General features: G+C 43.1%; 1 protein-coding gene across 1 annotated transcript in view; it reads right to left on the reverse strand.

Annotated features, from left to right (window-relative positions):
* Positions 1 to 1,394: 1,394 nt before the first annotated feature.
* The window catches only part of PHF3 (PHD finger protein 3), a 137,458-nt gene continuing 115,981 nt past the window's right edge, over positions 1,395 to 22,871 (reverse strand). The window contains exons 13-16 of the mRNA XM_069726686.1: positions 22,256 to 22,412; positions 20,858 to 20,947; positions 16,577 to 16,772; positions 1,395 to 4,475 (exon numbers count right to left, since the gene is read on the reverse strand). Coding sequence (XP_069582787.1) covers positions 2,395 to 4,475; positions 16,577 to 16,772; positions 20,858 to 20,947; positions 22,256 to 22,412 — 2,524 coding nt within the window. The 3' untranslated portion in view covers positions 1,395 to 2,394. The remainder of the gene's footprint in view (positions 4,476 to 16,576; positions 16,773 to 20,857; positions 20,948 to 22,255; positions 22,413 to 22,871) is intronic.

The raw sequence follows: 22,871 nt of genomic DNA on the forward strand, positions 1-22,871 counted from the left end.
TATCACACAAAAACATTAAATAACATTTCCCTCGTCTACTTTACATCAGCACCATTGGTAAGAGGTTGTTTTATTTAATTAGAATTTTAGAAGGTTTAAAAATGTAGCAGTAATTTTTTTGTTCTTTCATCGAAATTTACAAAGCCTATTTTTTAGGGACCTATCCAGGTTTGAAGTGACTTTAGGGGTCCTATATATTGGAAACCCTCAAACGTGATATTATTTTAAAAATAGCACCCCTCAACGTATTGAAAATTGAGATTAGGTAGTTTATTAACCCTTCAGGTGCTTTTCAGGAATTAATGCAAAGTGGCATAACATGAATGAAGAAATTTATTTTTACCAAGTAAATGTTGACAACTTCTGAACAATCCACTGTAGTCAGCAGACTTTAAGGCCATTATTTGGCCATCAATTGCCATGGCTAACATTAGGACCACACAATCAAGATCTTAGGGTGCTGATAGGGTTAAAGAGGGAGCCCCCACACTTTATTAACCATCAAGATGCTGTAGTCATTATTGAGAACAGTATTTCAGGGGTTAAACAACTATAGTCGATAACAACACTGATCGTGGCTGATGCAGCAAGTTGTCAGCCATAATGTACAGCTGGATTGTCACCCGACGGGGTATGCTAGTCTCGTATATAGCAGGTCAGTAAAAAGACGCGCTGGTGGTCACTAAGGGGTTAATGAGAATCTCGTGCTTCAGGCGGGGTTCTTCATATTTTGCTCTGACAATCTATTCATATTCATAATGCAGACTGCTGACAGGTCACTGATCCCTCAGTGACCTGCCCCCCAGTTTGCATAATGAATATATGTACATACTGCAAAAAAAAAAAATTACAATTTCTAACGGTGTGCATAGAGGTGATCCGGTAGCTGCTACTGCGCCGGCATCTTGCAAGAGACGAAAAAAAATTTCCTCCTCCAAGATGGACTGATTTTTTTTTTCTACTCTTGCAAGATGGAACCGCCAGCACATGTGCAATAGCAGCTATCGGATCACATCTATTGTATATACTCCGATAGCTGCTACTGCGCAGGCACATCGTAGCGCCATTTTAAAATGGTTTTTTTTTATACTCCTCAGGAAAACCTCAAGCACATTTATTAACTACACGTTAAACATGCGATTATGTTGCAGTGCAGATGCCATGGACAGAACCTGCCTGCAGAAGGCTTTTTTTGCAGTATGTACATACAATATATCTTCATTATGCAAACTATATGGCAGGTCATGGAGGGTTCAATGACCTGTCAGAAGCCATACTGGTGAATACCTAATCAGAGAACCACATGAAGACCCCCCACACAGGCCGCCCCTAAGCACGAGAATATCATTAACTCAAAACTGAATATAAAGATTAAATAACAACCACAAGACAGATTTCATCAACCAAGTTATTTTAATCGGTACATCGGCGCCAAACTGACACTGTGTGGAGGTTAATGCGCACAATCCTGCTGACAGATTCCCTTTAAGTACAAAAATGCTGCAATACATGAATATTTAGGGACAAGTCAACTAAAAATATATACTTTACATATGAAAAAAGGTAACCAAAAAAACCATGCAAAGCAAGTGCAAGAAATATTACTAAAACCTTTACTTTTTTAGAACAGGAATTAAACACGTTACATACAGTGGAATGGGATAAAATATGTTAGTTTTTATCTTTAAAATCAAAATATTCCTTAAAATATTTACATTTTACAGTATAAAAATAGCAAAACACAAGAATGTACAAGCTGAATTTTCAAGTATTTAAAGCACAAACAAAAATTTCTAAATTTAACTTACTAACAAATTGAAGCTTGAAAGATTAGCCTATATACCCCTATGGCAAGTGCATTTCAAAGCTATAGCAACCGAACGGCTTTGACTTAATCCATGATATAATCAACTCTGATACGCTGACCATAATCACTAATTAATGGAAATCTATTGAAATTTGCCAAAGGGTTTTTTTTTTTGCTGTTGTGTTTTTTTTTTTTTTTTTACAGCACCAAACAGGTATCTAAATCTCCAAGTTGGAATCTGTAGAGCTTCATGATATTCTGGTTTTAAAAACAGTGCAATTATAAAACATTTTGTGTAAAGATTTTTCTTTTAAAATGTTAATACCATAACTTGAAAAAATTTTGATTCATTGTCACAAATTTTCCAACTAAATATTACACGTTAGGATATTTAGAAAGAAATATACCGGACATTACATTTACATTTGTGTAAAAGATTTGTTAAATAAGTTTACGATTAGTGAGAATTGAACACAAAACATATAATGGGCAATCAGGCTTACAACAGTTTGTGTCTGGGAAAACACTGACAATTGATAGAAAACGATGGCACAACTAAGAGATAAAACTAACAGCATGAGATGTTTTTATCGTTTACTTTTATCGCTGTGGTCTCTTTTCCTGTCTTTGTGATGTCGATCCCTGTCTTTGTCATCTTCCCTATCTTTGTTTCTTTCCCTACTTTTTTCTTTATCCTCGCTTTTAGATTTATCATTTTTCCCATCTTTACTTGTTCTACTATCAGAAGACTTGTCACTATGAGAACCCCGAGATCTTTCTTTTTCCCTATGTGATTCATTGCGACTTCTCCGATCTCTTTCACGACTTCTCTCTTTGTCTCGACCTTTACGCCTGCTTCTTTCAGAGTCTCTATCTCCATGCTTATCACTTCCAGAATCCTTATCATGCCTCTTATCTCTTGAGTGATGTGACTCACTATGAAATCTCTGCCTTTGTCCACTTCTATTTCCACGACTAGAATTTCTGTCTGATAAACGATCTTGCTTGTCCCAGGGATCACTGTGTCGCCTTTCTGAACCTCTGTCTTTAAGATATAGCTTTTGTGGTGTTTGGTACCTGATTTGTTCAGTGGTCAAAAGGGGTCCAGTAGCTACATGTCCAAAAAAATGAGGTGGCGGTCTAGCTAACTGAAGTGCTGGGTGCCATGCAACTAATGGATTATGAATACCAGACTCTGCAGATTGAAATCTGGGTGGTCTTGGAAATCCCATACCTAATGGCGTCGGTAAGAGAGGTGGTATGTGAGGAGGATAGGGAAACATTGGATTTGCCTGCAAAGGATAGCCAGGAGTGTGCTGAAAAGGGAAAGGTGGGGGACTAGCCTTTAAAGGTAAGAATGGTGGTTGTTGCATCATTAATGGTGAAAAGTTTGCTGAAAATGCAGGAACTGGATTTTTGCAAGAATTTTCAGGCTGTGGAGCATTTGAGGTTTGTGCCTGGGACTTGTTTGCAGCCAAAGCTCGCCTAAATTGTTGGAGAGGATCTGTCTCATCTATCAGGAGAACTGGTGGGAACGGTTTTTCAGTGTTTGATTCTTTGGCTAGATCTTTTTCTACGTCTGTGGAAGAAGGAAACAGTAATGAACTGGTTTTTGGTCTATTCTTAGGTGATGACGCATCTGTTTCTTCTTGAGAATGTTTCTTTGTCTTCTCTTTCTTGTGACGTGACGTACTCTCAGTGGCTTCCTTGCTCGAGTGTGAATTGGATTCAAAATCTTTTGTATCTGAAGTGCTAATATGATGACCTCTTCCTGCCGCTTGTCTAGGATCTCTTTTAGTATGTATTAACTTTGGAGATTTCACAGGACTTGAACTAACATCGACAGATGGTACATTATTTTTATCAGCGTCATCTTTTGTCATTGGATTTGAAGACATATTTGAATCTGAAATAATATTATGTTCAATATCATCTTGTCCTATTTTACCTTCTGTTTCATCACCCAGAACATTCATTGTAGCTAAAAATGCCTCAGTTGAAACATCAGGAGGTTTATCTTTTAGAGAAAGCCCTAATGATGATCCAGATAATATAGTTACTGGAGCTGGATCATCCTTAGTTTCTTCTATTATTCTGGATGCTGTGTTCCTTTCTACATCCAATGCTTTTTCAGATATGTCTAATTCCTCAATTGCTTGATTTTTTTCTTCTTTTAATGACTTACTATTTAATGTAACTGTGGGTTTACTTTCAAATGTATTCTCCGTAGTACCTAAAAGAGATTGTAATATATCATCCACAGGTAAAGGTTTGTTCGCCAGGTCTAAGGTAGATTGTGGATTTTCCCATCCAACCAAAACTCCTGGTAGAAATCGTAATGGCTTTTGAGGCTCCCGTTTAACTGCTTCTGGTATAACTTCAACTGCTGGTGGTGGTGGAGGTGGTGGTGGTGGTGGTGGTTCCTCACTTTCTGAAAGTTGTGCTCTGTTTCTATTCTTATGCAATACCGTTGTGAAAGAATTAAAAAAATCATTTTCATCATCATCATCTTCATCGATGTCATCATCAAGTTCGAGTCTACTCCTCTTCTCCGGGACATTAACTAGAGAGCCTAACTGTTCATCATTAATGCTTGTACTGTGCTGTCTTTTCACTTTCTGTCGAATTATTAAAGCCAGAAGTAAGTTTGGTCTACGCGCTTCTAGGCCTGTTGAAACAATAAACAAACTTCCAGTAAATAACCATGCAAGACATAAATGAAGTCTGCACAATGATATATAAAATATGAGCTAATAGCATGAATTTGTATCCATATTACATTCCTTATACTTCTCAAGCGGGGAATTTACTTAGGGAAACATCCTAATTTCGATTAAAAAAAAAAAGACATTGTGAAAACAAAGAAGCTTGGACACATGCAGGTGCTTCTCACAGAATCAGAATATCAAAATAGGGATTTTTGTGTACTCACCGTAAAAGCCTTTTCTCCGAGCCATTCATTGGGGGACACAGACCGTGGGTGTATGCTGCTGCAACTAGGAGGCTGACACTAAGTGAAACAAAGAAAGTTAGCTCCTCCCCTGCAGTATACACCCTCCTGCTGGCTCTCAGCTAACCAGTTCGGTGCAAAAGCAGTAGGAGATCAATAACAACATATGAGCGTATAGCATGCCACATTACATATGAGAGTATAGCATGTCAAATTATAAAACAAGCACAAACTAATAATAGGGAGGGAGCTGTGTCCCCCAATGAATGGCTCGGAGAAAAGGATTTTACGGTGAGTACACAAAAATCCCTATTTCTCCTTCGCCTCATTGGGGGACACAGACCGTGGGACGTCCCAAAGCAGTCCCTGGGTGGGGACAACATCAGATCAGGCCGGTGTAACCGCTACTTACAAGTGTGTCACCGTGGCCTGCAGAGTCCACCTGCCCAGACTCACATCTGTGGAAGTGTGAGAATTATAGTGCTTCAAGAATGCATGCGGACTGGAAGAATTCGCAAGCTTGCGGCCGTGCTTGCTGACGTCTGGTGTCTAGAGCCCCCAGACAGGGAGATAGGCTGACATCTAGCACGGAAGGACTCCTGGATGGTGAAAAGAATACACCAGGCTAACATGGCTGATGAAATGGCTAAACCCTTCCTGTGACCGTCAAGAAGCCGTCTTACCATCGAGAAGCCCAAGTAAAGTGTCCAACCTTCGGAAGGATGCCGTCGTCGATACATACCTACTCGGAGCACTCACTTCTTCCAGATTATGGAGAACCCATACCGTTTTGTGGAATGGAGTCGAAAGAGATGAGAGAAGGACGATGCCCCTGCGACAGTGGGAATACAATACCACCTTGGTAACGAGGGAAGGAGATGGCCTGAGGGCGACCTTGCTTTGATGGTAATAAGGAAAAAAGTCTGAAAGAACAGAGCGGCGAGCTCTGAAGACTCATCAGGATGACAGGAGCGCAGAGAAAAAAGGGGAGCGACCTTCCCGGATAGTAAAGTCTGTCCGGATCAAAAAAGGAGTCTACTGCAAGATCCCCAGGACCATTAAGGTCCCACAGATCTAACGGTACGCGGTAGGGAAGAACTACAGGTGAAGACTCCCTGCTAGAAATTCCATATTTGCAGTCTTGTCGCAATAAGATGGAAAAATACTAGTACGGCAAGCGAGAGAACCTGACATTGTCAGTGCAGGTGTCCCAGGATCACTGGGGCCCTTCCTGCTTCCAAAAAGATCTCAGAAGTAGTGGAAGAGGGGTTATGGAAATTGGTACCATGGAAGAACAGAGCATCACTGCGATGGTCTTGGATCTCGAGGTCAAACCATGAACTGGAGTACATTGGTGTTCAATTTTGGACGCCATCCGACCTACATCTGGAGTACTCCAGTGAAGGCAGATCTGATGGAAGACTTCCGAGAGAAGTTCCCACTCACTTGAGGAGAAAACCCTGACGGCATCAGAGAGTGCGAGGTACCTCGGCCATGACGCTTGACTGTGGGTACCTGCTAGATGGCTGACGTATGGCGCAGCCGTGGCATTATTCAATTGAAGACGGATGGTTGACCCGCCTGAAGGCAGTGGACCTGCTGTAGGATTAGCCGTACCGTTCGGATCTCCAGAGCAATGATCGGGAGAAGAAGACTGGCATTGGTATTCCCTAATAACCATTGGACCAGGAGAAGGCTCTTGATGAGGAAGGAGCTCAGAGACTGCCCTTTGAAAGCCTGATTGACTTGATGAAAACGAGCAGAGCGAAAGAAAACTGCTTCCACTGTCGTCTTTTTCCCCAGAACCCTCCTAGCGAATTGAATGAGGGAATAAGTGATCAAGTGCACGAGCTCCCTGTTGAAGGGCCACGACCTTGACTCAAGAGAGGATTACCATCCTTCTTGTGCAGGATCATCCTCAAAAAGGAACTGCTGGGCTGGGAATGAGGAAAAACTTGTCTAAGTTTAGCTGCTAGCCCAAGTGAGAGGGTATCGCAAGTGATATAGATGACTCAGCGTAGTCCTGGAAGAGCGGCTAGAAAGTCGACCAAATAGGGCAGGATGACCATACTTCTAGGGTGCAAGAGGCACATGACAACCGCCATGACCCTTGCGACCACTCTGGTGCGGTAGCCAGGCCGAAGGGCAAGGTCGTGACTTGAAAATGCTGTTCGCGGATGGAAGGCGAAGGGATTATTGCAGATGGGAAAAATAGGAATGTGAGGGTAAAAATCCCAAATGTCGATGGATGCCAGAAACTCCACATTTTTCTGTTGAAGTAATGGCTGAGCGGAGGAACTCCATTTGAAAAAGGAGGACCTTGTCAAAGGTTGTTAGAAGTTTGAGGTCCAGGTTCGGTCTTACTTTTGATTCCCCCTTTTTGGAACCAAAATCCCTTAGATCTAGACTGTCCTGGACAACGCTTCCACTGCTGGTTGGGTCCGTAAAAAAGATACGAACCCTTGTTAGTCTCCCGCTCAGAAGATTTGATTGGCCAGCTGTACTGTCTTTGGGGAAAGGTTACTTGTGTGAATCAAAGTAGTTAAGGTCTCTGACCAGGAGACTATTGGTCCAGCAACCCATGTGGCGGCTAAGGAAGGGTAGTGCGCTGAACCCGAAGCCACAAGACGGAACGAACCAGATTTGCTATCCGACCGTCTGTGGTATTTTAAATGATGATACATCGGGCAGGGACACTGGTAGGTATACCACAATAAATTCTACCCAGTTAGTCTGCCAAGTGGCAGAATGTGGGGCTGCATCCAGCAGGTCAGGAAAAAACAGTCTCTTGCCATCGTCGTGCAGAGTAGAAAATTAGGAACCCTCGATCCACCATCCTCTTAACAGGGAGGAATCGTCCGCTTTCTTGCATCAGCCGCTAAATAGTGGAGATACAAAGGGGGGTGCTTGGACGCTAGGGCAGGCTGTCTGGCGATAGGCCTCTATGCAGAAGAGGATACATGGAGGCGACACTGCATGTGCTCGTCTGTTGAGAGTGTGTGTGTGTGTGTGTGTGTGTGTGTGTGTGTGTGTGTGTGTGTGTGTGGAAATCGGTGCCCTTTAAAGGACCCGTCGCCCTTAAAGATCAGACCAGGTATGGCATCCCATGTAGAGGCTTCTGTCCAGGGAACCGCTCGTCAATTTGTTGATGATATAAGTAGGCAAGTCCCTCTTTTTTTGAAGCTCTGGAGATCCAAGGCAATATCTGATCCATATTCAGAGCGTTGTTCTGAACAAATCATAGGGGAGAGATCAGGAAATTAAAACTTCCGTTTTCTAGACGCCTGTACATTTTTCTAGAATACTTGCGGCTCCTGCTAGCCGACGGCTCCCATTGTAGGAGAGGGACCATGTATATCGGTCCTGCGAGCACTCCGAGCCACAGAGGGTTCACAGAGGGATTCAATCTCTTGGTCAGAGAAAGCATGGGTTGTGGTTAGTGACAAAGTTCACTGAGGGGGACTAGGTATTCTGAGATAACTGGGATCAGCGGCGGAGGGCTCCAGAGCTCAGATAGGGTGACCAGCTTTGGAATGAACATGTGCCCTTAAGACCAGTGAATACAGGTCATGCGCCTTTAAGACTAGGGAAAACTGGTCGTGCGCCTTTAAGACCAGGGAATACTGGTCTTGTGCCTTTAGGGGGGCATACTGTTTATGTGCCTTTAAATGGTCATGTGCCTCTAAGACCAGGGCATACTGGTCATGTGCCTGTAAGACCAGGGCATACTGGTCATGTGCCTGTAAGACCAGGGCATACTGGTCATGTGCCTTTAAGATCAGGGCATACTGGTCATGTGCCTTTAAGACCAGGGCATACTGGTCATGTACCTTTAAGACCAGGGCATACTGGTCATGTGTCTTTAAGACCAGGGCATACTGGTCATGTGCCTTTAAGACCAGGGCATACTGGTCATGTACCTTTAAGACCAGGGCATACTGGTCATGTGCCTGTAAGACCAGGGCATACTGGTCATGTGCCTTTAAGACCAGGGCATACTGGTCATGTTTCTTTAAGACCAGGGCATACTGGTCATGTTTCTTTAAGACCAGGGCATACTGGTCATGTGGCTTTAAAGGGAAACGGTCACCTTAATTTGGAGGGAACAATCTTCAGCCATGGAGGCGGGGTTTTTGATTCACCCTTTCCTTACCCGCTGGCTGCATGCTGGCTGCAGTATTGGATTGAAGTTCATTCTCTGTCCTCCATAGTACACACCTGCACAAGGCAATCAATCTTGCCTTGCGCAGGCGTGTACTATGGAGGACAGAGAATGAACTTCAATCCAATATTGCAGCCAGCATGCAGCCAGCGGGTAAGGAAAGGGTGAATCAAAAACCCCAAAACCCCACCTCCATGGCTGAAGATTGTTCCCTCCAAATTCAGGTGGCAGTGTCCCTTTAAGACCAGGGCATACTGGTCATGTGCTTTTAAGAGCAGGGCATACTGGTCATGTGCTTTTAAGACCAGGGCATGCTGGTCATGTGCCTTTAAGACCAGGGCATGCTGGTCATGTGCCTTTAAGACCAGGGCATGCTGGTCATGTGCCTTTAAGACCAGGGCATACTGGCCATGTGCGCAAGACCAGGGCATACTGGTCACGTGCCTTTAAGACCAGGGCATGCTGGTCATATGCCTTTAAGACCGGGGCATTTTTCAAGGATTACGCCAGAGGTGAAGCCCCTTGAGGGGAACTAGGTACTCTGGGAAGAGCCGGGATCGGCGGCGGCGGAGGGCTTCTGAGCTCATTTGAACGAAGGACTCTGGGAAAGGTTACCGGCTTCTGGCTGGTCGTGACTTATAGAGCAGAGAATGCTGGTAATGTGCCCCTTTTAAACTAGGGAACCTTTAAGACCAGGGAATGCTGGTCATGTGTTTTTACAAAGCCAGGGAAAGCTGGACATGTACGTATAAGCCCAGCGACTACTGGGCATGCGTCTTTAAGACCAGGGAATGCGGACATGTACCCTTAAGAACCGTGCCTTTAAGACAGGAGCTTGCAGGACAACCAGAGATTGCAGGTCTTAAGTATTAAAAATAGGGAACGCTAGTCCCTTTATGCTGCCTGGGTGCGTGCGGGGAAGGTGCGGAGGGAGGATTCTCCTTACCAAGATTCTGAGTCCCCCTCCTGGAATAGCGTGGTCTTCAGCGCTGAGTACCGCCGGTGCGATGCAGCAGCCACTTCCGGATGAGCTTGTGTCCAGAAATGACAGGAGGATGAAGATGGCCGCCGAGAATAGAGCGCTATTCCTGAGAGGCGCCTGAATAGGGGGGCGGAGCCTGAAGCACGGCCTAGCATGGGCGGAGTTCCAGGTTGTGGCCTACACAAAACTCGAAGCCGGGGGCTAAATTATTGCAGCCAGCCGGCGCCGAACGAGGGGAAAAAAAAAACCGCCAGATGCGCAGAGCCCTCCAACCGCTCGAGTCCCGGCACTTACCCCAGTATGCAGCTTTGTTCAGCAGGTCAGAAGGTAGAAAAGATCCTGTGCTGTTGCTGCTGTTTGGACGGTGCAGGGATAAGAAAAGTCCTCAATCCATCGTCCCCTTTAGCAGGGAGGAGGAGAGGAACCGTCCGCCTCCCTGTACCATCCGCTCTTAATAGTGGTGGTGCTGTGGGGGCTGCTCGGACGCCACGCTGGAATGTGCCTCTGAACAGCCGCGGGTAAGACCTGGTGGGCAGGGCTGAATGTCCGGCAATACGCCTGGCTGCAGAAGAGGATACTGGAGGTACCACTTCAGTGCTCGTCTGATAAGGGAGGGGGGAGATCGGTGCCCTTGAAGGGGCCCGTCGCCCCTAGAATCAGCTCAGGCAGTGGCTTCCCACGTCGCAGGAGAGGATACGGAGAGATGAAACTCCCGTGCTCACCTGTTTTTGGTTCGGGGAGATCGGAACATGAAAGAATCCGTCGCCCCATTCGTCCGTTGTAAAAGGTAAAAGTAAAAAGAGTTCTCTGGGTCTGAATAGCAGACCAGTCCGTGTGCCTCCTATGGACACTAAGAACTGGTTAGCTGAGAGCCAGCAGGAGGGTGTATACTGCAGGGGAGGAGCTAACTTTCTTTCTTTCACTTAGTGTCAGCCTCCTATTGGCAGCAGCATACACCCACGGTCTGTGTCCCCCAATGAGGCGAAGGAGAAAAGTTAATTTATTTCAGTTCTTCAATACAAAAAGTGAAGCTCATTATATAGAGTCATTACAAACAGAGTGATCTATTTCAAGTATTTATTTCTGTTCAGGTTAATGATTATGGCTTACAGCCAATGAAAACCCAAAAGTCATTATCTTAGTAAATTAAATTACATTATATCACCAGTTTAAAAAATTATTTTAAAATTCGAAATGTTGGCTTACTGAAATGTATATTCAGTAAATGCATTCAATACTTGGTCGGGGCTCCTTTTGCATTAATTACTGCATCAATGCGGCATGGCATGGAGGCGATCAGCCTGTGGCAATGCTGAGGTGTTATGGAAGCCCAGGTTGCTTTGATAGCAGCCTTCAGCTCATCTGCATTGTTGGGTCTGGTGACTCTCTTCCTCGAGTTTGCTGACTAATCAAGCACAGTGACACGGTTGTTTGTAAACCAGGTATTGGTACTTTAGGCAGTGTGGGCAGGTGCCAAGTCCTGCTGGAGAATGAAATTTCCATCTCCAAAAAGCTTGTCGGCAGAGGGAAGCATGAAGTGCTCTCAAATTTCCTGGTAGATGGCTGCACTGATTTTGGTCTTGATAAAACACAGTGGACCTACACCAGCAATGGCTCCCCAAACCATCACTGATTGTGGAAACTTCACAACAGACCTCAAGCAGCTTGGATTGCATGCCTCTCCACCCTTCCTCCAGACTCTGGGACCTTGATTTCCAAATAAAATGCAAAATTTACTTTCATCTGAAAACAACACCTTGGACCACTGAACAACAGTCCAGTTCTCTTTCTCCTTGGCCTGGGTAAGACACTTTGGGAATTGTCTATTGGCCATGAGTGTGACACTTGAAGCAATGACTCCAACAGCAGTCCACTCCTTGTGAATCTCCCCCAAATTTTTGAATGGCCTTTTCTTAACAATCATTTCAAGGCTGCGGTTATCCTGCTTGCTTGTGCATCTTTTTCTACCACACTTTTTCCTTCCACTCAATTTTCCATTAATGTGTTTGGATACAGCGCTCTATGAACAGTCAGCTTCTTTAGCAATGACCTTCTGTGGCTTAGGCTACGTTCACATTAGCGTTGCACGCCGCTGCGTCGGTGACGCAACGCACGACGCACAAAAAAACGCGCGCAAACGCACGCAAAAACGCTGCGTTTTGCGACGCGTGCGTCGTTTTTTGACGAAAATCGGACGCACGAAAAATGCAACTTGTTGCATTTTCTTGCGTCCGACGCTAGCGTCGGAAACGACGCATGTGTCGGAAAACGCAACAAAAAAAACGCACGCGTCCCCCATGTTAAACATAGGGGCGCATCGCCGCTGCGTCGCCGCCGCAACAGCGACGCACATTAGCGGAACGCTAATGTGAACGTAGCCTTACCCTCCATGTGAAGTGTGTCAATGACTGCCTTCTGGACATCTGTCAAGTCAACAGCCTTCCCCATGATTGTGGAGCCTACTGAAACAGACTAAGGGACATTTTTAAACACTTAGGAAGTCTTTGCAAGTGTTTTTTTTTGTTAATTATTCTAATTTACTGAGATAATGCCTTTTGGGTTTTCATTGGCTGTAAGCCATAATCATCAACATTAACAGAAATAAACACTTGAAATAGATCACTCTGTTTGTAATGACTCTATATAAAATATGAGATTCGGTTTTTGTGTTGAAAAACAAATAAACTATTTGACGATATCCTAATTTTTTGAGACGCACCAGTAGGTGCACATTTCTTTTCAACTTAGCTGAGGAAGGTTAATACAACTTTAAGAAATGAGAAAAAAAAATCACATAAAAAACAGTACACGATGCATTTCAATTAAAAAAAAACATTAAGTGTGCTAAAATGGAAAATAAGTAATGTATACAAAATATGTCGCTCAAACTGTTCCAGGCTACAATATGTAAAAAATTTGGACACATCTGATCATGTGTCCAAAGTGTCAGGAGTAAAGAAACCAGTGAAACAAAGTAGAATTTGTGTTAAACCTTAGACTCTTAATAGTACCCTCTTAACTCTGTTGACAGCTTTATAGACCTTTGGCAGTCTCTCAAGCAGCATCATTGGGTAATCACCTGGAATGTCTTCCAGTGAAAAGATATGGCTGGTCAAGAATTTATTTAAGGAATCAACAGCCTTCAGAAAGTGTTTGTGACTATCAGATATGGTTTGCTGAAGTAATTGGTGGAACACAGTTCCATATAATGCGCATGACAGGGCGGCAAACACTGCTTCTGATCGGCAGTAAAATCATTAGACAGACATTTGACAGCGTGAGCCTGCAGCGGTGATCTGAGGCATAAAGTTTACATCCAGTCACTAGTGTCGTCTGATGGGACTACTGTTCCCATCAGACTATGCCTGCTGACACTAACAACAATGAGAGCAGGCGGCGGCTGATGGAAGCATTTACCAGCCGGCGCCTGCGCTCTAAATTAAGAAAAAAAAATGGCGTGGCTATCCCTGCTATTTTGGTAACCAGCCTAGCAAAACTGACAGCTGGAGGCTGCAATTCTCAGCTGTCAGTGTTAGCAAGGCTAGTTAGCAAGAATAGAGGGGGTCCCCACGCTGTCTTTTTTTTTTTAATTATTTAAATACCCATTCCATTGACTCCCTGGACTCCTGTGGAAAACAAAAATAATTAAAAAAAAAAAAAAAAAAAACATCTTTCTCACCTGTTTATCATTCTGTCCCATGCCATAATCCATGTCTAGTTTTCAACCTGGACGGTGACAAGATGCGACCGTCCAGACTGAGAACCACTGATGGATGAGCTGCTGCGAGCGCAGCATCAGTGAGCAGTGGTGACCTAATCACAGCTACCTCCGGTCACTGAGACTGCATTTCCAGACGGGTTTAACTGCAGTGACCTCTATCCGGTGAGTGGTTTACCGCAGTTCAAATTCACCGCACTGAAATTATCCTGGTATTCTTGATAACCAGCCTTGCTAACGCTGGCAGCTGAGGGTTGCAGCCCCCAGGTGTCAGTTTTGCCTGTCATGGTTATCAAAAATACAGGGGAACCCATGCCGTTTTTTTATTATTATTTACTTAGAGCACATGCACTAGCTGTTGTTAGTGGTAGCAGGCGTAGACTGATGGGAGTAGTAGTCCCATCAGCCTGTGCCAGTGACCATTGATAAACTTTCTACCTCCGATCACAGCTGCAGGCTCATGCTGTCATGTGACAGCATGGCAACCGTGGCTGTCTGACCGACAGTAATGATTTAATCGCCAATCAGAAGCAGCGTTTGCCATGCTGTCATGCACATGACAGTGAGTTAAACACCTGGTGTTCGTGGGGCCGAACCCGAACCCTAACACGGACTTCATGGTGAAGTCCATGTTCAGTGTCCGTGCCCAAACAGTAGGTGTTTGGTACAGATGTCGCACTTTACTATTCAGGTTTGCCCATCTCTAGTGAGGACTCGCTAAACAAATTGTACAAGTCTACGAGAGCCCATAGTTTAGCTGTGAAAATCCTGGTCACATAAAGTTAAAAACTGCATCGCTTGACATGCAGACAAAGCAAACAAAGTTGTCTAGCCATTTGAATATAAAACTTCGCCAACGCATTTCAGACAGAGCAGTCCTTAAAGGGAACCTGTCATCTGAATTTGGCGGGACTGGTTTTGGGTCATATGGGCGGAGTTTTCGGGTGTTTGATTCACCCTTTCCTTACCCGCTGGCTGCATGCTGGCCGCAATATTGGATTGAAGTTCATTCTCTGTCCTCCATAGTACACGCCTGCGCAAGGCAAGATTGCTTTGCGCAGGCGTGTACTATGGAGGACAGAGAATGAACTTCAATCCAATATTGCAGCCAGCATGCAGTCAGCGGGTAAGGAAAGGGTGAATCAAACACCCAAAAACTCCGCCCATATGACCCAAAACCAGTCCCGCCAAATTCAGGTGACAGAGTCCCTTTAAATCATACCATGGTACACTTTCTTTTGCTTTGAAACCTGATGAAGCTGCTCGAGAGACTGAAAAAAAGGGTGCCACCAAAGTAAGAGGGTGTATATTGAGGAATCTAAGGTTTAACACTTATTCTGGTTTCTTTTCTTCCTTGTTTCACTATGGATACCATTGTGGTTTTGCTGCCTTCATTTTGAATCTAGAATATGCACATTCCCATAACAATACTGAGAACCTGTGCATGAACATGTGTGCCCAACGTCTGACTGGTACTGTATATCTACTGTAAATTTTGAACTATAATTATGCACCTAGGTTTTTTAACACAAAAAAGGTAGAAAAGTGGTAAAAGGAAGGATAAAAAAAAGGGGATGTCTGAGCATCTCCATTTAATGTCTAGATCTGCACTAACCGGCAGTGACTGCAACTCAGTGAATGAAGGAGGACATAGCAACACCATTTGATGTCTTTACATCTGGCTGCTGCCAGCTTTTATTAGCTGATCGGTGGGGGTGCCATGTGTCGGACCCCTGCCAATCTGATATTGATGGCAGCTCATGTGAGATTACACTGCTGTTTTATCTACAGAACTGTACGGAGCATGGGTGAGCATTTGTCCTGGTGCCCAGTATGAACACTGAAAACATAACTGACACTTCATTGTACCTGTCATTACAGGAGCAATGAGCGTCAGTGTGACCAGTAGCAGTAAGCTTGGCTTCCTCACTCTCTTTATTACTCTGCACTTTGACTTTGGCTCGGTGTCTTCCCTGCATCTAAAACCCTAGCAATGCTTAATGCTGTTCAAGCAGCCTGAACTCCAGGCAGTCTTTACAGGCATTTACAGAGGGAGGGGGTATTATCAGAACATGATTAACACAGTAGGGCATTGCCGAATAGCACACATTACAGTCAATCATCCCATCACCACCTTTACCATGGGCCTATTACTGAGAATGTTACTGACATAGTGAGACCTTTCTAAAAGCGCCCCATGTGAAGCTGCATACACAATCTAGAGATACAATCCTAGCATTGTGGCCTTTCACAGAAGGAGAGGTGCGTCATTACTGTTCTGCACTTTGGATGTTCCATTTCGGAACCCGACAACTCAAAGCCTGCATCCTCTGTGCGGTGACTGCTCACATCAACTTCAACCAGACTAACCAGACCATTGATAGTGCTGCTTAATTAGTCCAGGCACACAGCAGTCAGAGAGGACATCAGTCATTCGCAGGGAGGAGGCAGGCATTGAGTAGAGCAACTGGAGAAGCAGAATGAGAAGCCAAATTGCAGTGTGCGTTTCATGAGTGCTTTGTCATAACCTTGAAAAAGTAGTCAAAGAGATCTGACACGGCTAGGTCCCCCTAACTGTGGACTATAAGAGACAGACACTTTTTTGCAAGATTTTTTTGTTGCTAAAATGAGGATCTTAAAGTCTGAAAAATAAGGCAATTAGATATAATGCTTTTTGTATCTCTACTCACATGTGAGGCTTCTAAGTGACAAGCTGTAAATACTGTCTACTTCTTGTGAGGTGTATGTGGGCGGGAAGCATTAGGCAAAATGTAAATGTAATCAGTTTAAACATACAAATGATATTAAAAGATAACGTATATGCTTTATATTTTATGCACCTAAAAAAAGTTTCCAAAAAGAAGGATTAATAAGATTACATGGTTTCTTATTTTGGGGCAAAATAATAAATTTGCAAACAGTTCCCATGTTAAGAAGTAAAAAAGCTTAAAGCTTACCAGGTCCGTCGAAGGGTACAAAGAAATGTGGAATTTTTTCAGAGGCACCTAAGGGAATGAGATACATGTCTTTCACCTGCCTCATGTTGTTTGCAACTACACCATAACGTTTCCTGCTACTGAAATAAGAATATAGCAGTGTGTAAGATATTTGATCTTCTTCTGTCTCTGGAGTAAAACGTATGACACACGTTTCCTAAAAAATAAACAATTTAAATTCAGTTGTAGTTAGTGACGGTTTCCAATCGCAATTTTTTTTTACAAAACAGACGTGGTGCGAATGGATTTGCCTGATTCGGTCCTCTAGGCACGTCAATAGTCTGTAATTGCTAGACAGGAGTAGTGATGAGTGAGTATGCTTTTTACTCGAGTTTCTCAAAGCATGCTCGGAGATTTAGTTTATGTCGACTCAGCTGCATGATTTGTGGCTGCTGGACAGCCTGAATACATGTGGGGATTCCCTAAAAAACAGGCAATCCCCACATGTATTCAAATCATGCAGCTGCATAGACACAAACTAAATCTCCGAGCATGCCAAAATACTCGGAGACCACCTGAGCATGCTCGGAGAAACCGGAGTAACGAGTATACTCGCTCATCACTAGACAGGAGCAATGAGAACCAGCTCCTAACTCCCGACATCCGTAACTTTACTTCTGATTGGCTTTAGTGGTGCAATGTCACATGTGCATCATGCTGCAATTATGATGTTCCAGAAAGCCTTCTTATGAAAAGAGATACAGAAGCCTAGGCGGTAAGAGGCAGTTTCCAGGGAACTAGTCCAGCAGCCAAAAGTGACAAACAGACCGGGTACTTGGAATCGATTCACGCCAACTCTACAAAAAACCCCATTGAATAGAAAACAGTACAACATATTAGACCTTATCAATTTCCTGGCTTTGTGCTGGAATAGCTTTCTCGGAGCTCTTGTGATATTATGTCATGTGATCCCTGTGGTGAATCAGCGCTGGCTTCACGCTCCTCTCCTAAAGATGTAGTTGACATCGGATAGAAGCGAGTTGGCAGCAGCAACACTCACTTCCGCTGGATGTCTTGATTTGTCTGTAGGAGAGTAGAGTAGATTGAAGCTAGTGCTGATTGGCCCCAGTAATCGCAAATCAAAATGTCATGAGGGCCCAGGAGAGCCAGTGTTGACCCAGCTTGAACAGCGCCGACACCGAAGGGGAGTATAATTGTTATTATTTTACTGAAGGCAAAAACAGAGATTCAGAAGGGGTTGTCGAGTAGTTGACAATTCCTTAAAATTCATAGTTTAAAGGGAGTCTTTCAGCACAGAAAAGCGGTTCAAACTAAGTACAGGCGCTCGGTTCACCCATGGTGTGGCCAAACACTTAAAAGGTTCACGGTTGTTTTATTTTTATTTTATAAATCAATAGTACACATGAAAATCATAGATTTTGTAAAATATATTATCAGAAAAATTGGCTTCTTTCTCCTCTGTCTTCAGTGAAGACAGAATTACGGCATACATTACTCAGATAGGAGAGGGAAGTTATTATAGTGCTTTGTAAAAAGCACTATATTGTTATTACTGATGAGATTCTATTGCGAATGGAGGAGGGAGAATGGTGAAACAAAGGGGAGGCGTTAGAGATAGAGCTCCTCCTCATCTCTTCTTTCTTCATCAGTAGTAACTCATCTCCTTTCTCATGAATGTACCGTAACAATCTGTAATCACTTAATACAGATTTTACCCATGAATTTAGAATATTGACAATGAACAATCAGTACAGGAGCCAAAAGAAGCAGATTTCTCTGATAAGACAGATTACAAAGTTGCTTTTTTAAATGTGTGTTATTGATTTAGTAAACAAAACTGTAAAATGGCAGTTACTTTTTAAGTGAAACTTCCAACCTACTTATTTTACCTCACTCTCTACCCTTCCCCTCTATTTTGATGGATAGCTCATGCTTTATAGAGCCAAAAAACCGAAAAAAGGGAAGTATTGACATGAATATTAAAAAGTAGCGTATATACTCGAGTATAAGCCGACCCCCCTAATTTTTCCACAAAAAACTGGGAAAACTTAATGACTCGAGTATAAGCCTAGGGTGGAAAATGCAGCAGCTACTGGTAAATTTAAAAAATAAAAATAGATACCAATAAAAGTAAAATTAATGGAGACATCAGTAGTTTAACTGTTTTTGAATATCCATATTGAATCACGAGCCCCATATAATGCTCCATACAGTTCATGATGGCCCCATAAGATGCTCCATATTAAAATATGCCCCATATAATGCTGCACAAATGTTGATTATGGCCCCATAAGATGCTCCATACAGATATTTGCCCCATATAATGCTGCACATGGCCCCATACAGATATTGCCCCAGATAATGCTGCAAATGGCCCCATAAGATGCTCCATACAGATATTTGTCCCATATAACGCTGCACATGGCCCCATAAGATGCTGCATACAGATATTTGCCCCATATAACGCTGCACATGGCCCCATAAGATGCTCCATACAGATATTTGCCCCCATATATCGCTGCACATCGCCCCATAAAATGCTCCATACAGACATTTGCCCCATATGCTGTTGCTGCGATTAAAAAAATAAATTACATACTCACCCCTCAGGCCCCCGGCACTTGCTATACTCACCTTTCCCGTTCCACCGCCGACCACACTGATGTTCAGGCAGAGGGCGCGGAAGACGCAGCGGCGCCAACAGAGGAACAGGGAGCAGATGAATATCACGCACTGCCCCTGCCCTACTCACCTGCTCCTGGCGCGGTCCCTGGACGTCTGTTCTCTGGCGCTGACAGCTTCTTCCTATGTTGAGCGGTCACATGGTACCGCTCATTACAGTAATGAATATGCGGCTCCATCCCCATGGGAGTGGAGTCTGGTCCATATTAATTACTGTAATGAGCGGTACCATGTGACCGCTCACTACAGGAGCAAGCTGCCGGCGCTGGGGAACAGACATGCAGGGACTGTGCCAGGAGCAGGTGAGTATTATTACACAGCTCTGCTCCCCCTCCCTTGCCAACCCCTGGGTATGACTCGAGTATAAGCAGAGAGGGTTACTTTCAGCCCAAAAAGTGGGCTGAAAATCTCGGCATATACGGTATATATTTTATAACAATTAATAAAAAAAAACTAATAAAAAATAATATAAAAATCAGAAAGGAGAAAAAGTAGCAAAGCACCTTCATGCAACCAGGTATGGCAAGATTCACATACTTCACACCTGTACGGAACCAGTCATATTAGTGCAGATGGTGGCTCATAAAAACCCTGAGCTCATGAGGAATCTTTAGGGTATAAGGTCCCTTTTAAAATCCCAAGTGGGAAAGGTATAAGGAACGAGGGAGGGACAGTCATTGCAAACAATATAAAGGGGTAAGTGACGTGTTAAACAAGGTATGAGATTAGTCAAACAAATAATTCCTCCGTTTTCTACAATTTTGGAAGTGCCAGTAGTATAGACCTTTTTTCTTTTTGATATTACTTTATAGAGCCAGAGAAGGGGGCATTTTGATGGAAAACCAATAGTTGGGCAGGAGCACGTAAATGTTTGGCTATGCCTAGGGACCACAAAGCGCCAGTACTTGGGTCGAGCGGTCATTCTATGCTGACAGACTACCTTTAATTAGATATAAACAGAGATGTGAAGGACGTCCAGCTGAAAAACAATCTCATAGAAATATTGTAGCAGATCACCAAAAATCTTCTGGCCAATGTCAGCTAACAAACAGAGCTCTCTATCACACAATCCTGACTTAAAAAATGTTTTTCTAATTGTATGTCTGGTATAATAAAATCTGGTTCTGTGATGTTATTTTCACCCTTAATTTCATAGGGTTTAGGTAAATTCAGGCCATAACTCTAAAATTCCTTAAACTGTTCTGTAAACACAAAAGCAACTATGAAAAGCCACTCTGCTTAACCCCACACTGCAAAAGCATTCAGACGAGTTGGTTGCCCAATTCTGTGCAGGAGGAGTCAGGAAAGCGGATATGTGGTTACCAAGTGACAGTCGCCATCTTTTGTGCTATGGATATCTACTGTTCACAGTGCCGATCTAAGAGCACAGCGCAGAAGTAACAACTGGGGTATTGAAGAAAGACTTCAGTACAGTATGGAGGACACTTTGGCATTATCCATAAAACTTTCATGTATGACTTGAAAAAGTGAAATTCCTAAAACCTGTGCAAATGTTTATGAGTCGCCTTTAAACATTGAAAAGCTATTTTATTTCTGCAAAGCTTTGTGAAATACATTGTATACTTGTAAGTATAGTACCTTTGTTCCAGAGGCCTTTATCTTTTCTACATAGTCCCATACGGTTTGTGGCGAAATCCTTCCACCTACTTGGATGCTTTCAGGAAGGTCCTAAAAAGAAATCGTACACTCTTAGATTTGGATACATATCACTATATGCTGTTAGGCTGCATACTGTAATTGATGCCTACAGAATTATTAAAGGGGGTGACCCACAATTAAATTGCAAATGAAAGTATTTCCTTGCCTATCTTTCCCACAGAATTACGGTCTCACGCGTACTTCAGTTGCAGCTTGTGCAATATTGTCTATGCACTAATATGCCAATGGCCCAATATCTACTGTACGTCGGTCAAATGACTCAAGAATACTAAAACACCTTTGTAGTACTGCGACGGCAAAAAACAAAAAGGATCAGAAGAAACGTAAAACACTCACATCTGTGGACTCATGTTTTGCATCATCATGGCGGCAACACTAGAGAAGTCATGGGGTTAGAAGCAGTTTACACCAACATCAGAGGAGGTGAGGTTTCCAGTGAGCTTCTACTCCCAGAGTCCAAGTGGATTTTTAACACACACAGTTTAGCGCCACACAGACTGAATTAAGAACTCTTCTTTATGGGCTTCTATAGGCAAACCTAGCATATCAAGTTCACACACATTCTAGATTTTATCATTTTTATGGGAGTTGCCCCTTTTTCTCCTCTCGACCACTTCCCTTTCTTCCCTCCCCTCTCCTTCTCTATACTTGATAGTTTTCCTCCTCCTTCAGTTTTCTTTTTTTTGTTCTTATACCTTTGCAAAGAACACAGACTGGATTCTGCACTGTCTTAGGATCTGAACTTCAACCAATGAAAACGTCTCATTATGGTGTGTTAGAAAAACTGAAAAATCTAAATTAAGCACACTTAATAAAAATGATTAAACATGTTTAGAACAACCATGACATTTAAAGGGAATCTGTCAGCAGGTTTTTGCTAATTAATCTTAATAAAAGTATAAGCAGAGAGCCTGATACCAGGGATGTGTCAGCTGCTCAGCAGCTTGCTGTAGTTTCAATACAGCCAGAGTTTTATCAGCAGATTATCACTGCAGGACAAGGTGTCACATGCCAGCCAGTCAAGATAATTTGCATAACCCAGCCCCGACCACTGATTGGCAGGTTACTGAATGTACAGTGCACACAGCAAGATGCCAATCAGTGGTGTGCCATACAGGGCTCAACACTGAAAGCCCTAAGCAGAGAAAACAGGGAATTTATCCAAACTGCACCAAGCAGTTCAGTAAATCACACATCACTGGAAACAGGATCTCTGCCTCTACATTATGCTGCGCTCAGATTCCACAGCAAAAAAAAAAACAACCTACTGACAAATTCCCTATAAAAAAAAGTGTTAGACGTAAATGATTTCCTCACCTCTGATAAATGCTCCAGTGACCCAGATACAGGGTAAGCCTTGATGATAAATTTCGCTACCGACGGCATGTTAAGAAATCCCTTCCAGATGTAGGTTAAACGTGCTAAAAAAGTAGATTCATCTTCAGCTGTGTCCGTAATATTAAATGACTCATTGCTGTAAAATGATTGCAATAAACAAAGGAAAAAAAAATTATACATATTTCTGTTTGTAATTTTTTTAAAATGTATATCAATACCATACAAGTAAATTATGCAATAATGCTTTAACATAGGAGTCAGACAACAACAAAAACTGTGGCAACTATCAATATAAATGAAGTGAAGTATAAGGGCATGTGCAAAAAGCTCTGTATAACCCTGTGCAAGCTGTCAATCAGCGGTGTCGTTATACACAGATCAGAAATCAGAGAAGTGGTAGATCCACAGAAAATAACACACTGATTTACTCAAAACTGCAGCAAGCAGCCCAGTAAGTTATACACTGCTCAAAAAATAAAGGGAACACTGAACTCCCACATCCTAGATATAACTGAATGAAATATTCCAGTTGTAAATCTTTATTCATTAAATAGTGGAATGTGTTGAGAACAATAAAACCTAAAAATGATCAACG

This window comes from Ranitomeya imitator, chromosome 5, assembly GCF_032444005.1.
Source record: "Ranitomeya imitator isolate aRanImi1 chromosome 5, aRanImi1.pri, whole genome shotgun sequence".
In the NCBI taxonomy this organism is placed as follows: Eukaryota; Metazoa; Chordata; class Amphibia; order Anura; family Dendrobatidae; genus Ranitomeya; species Ranitomeya imitator.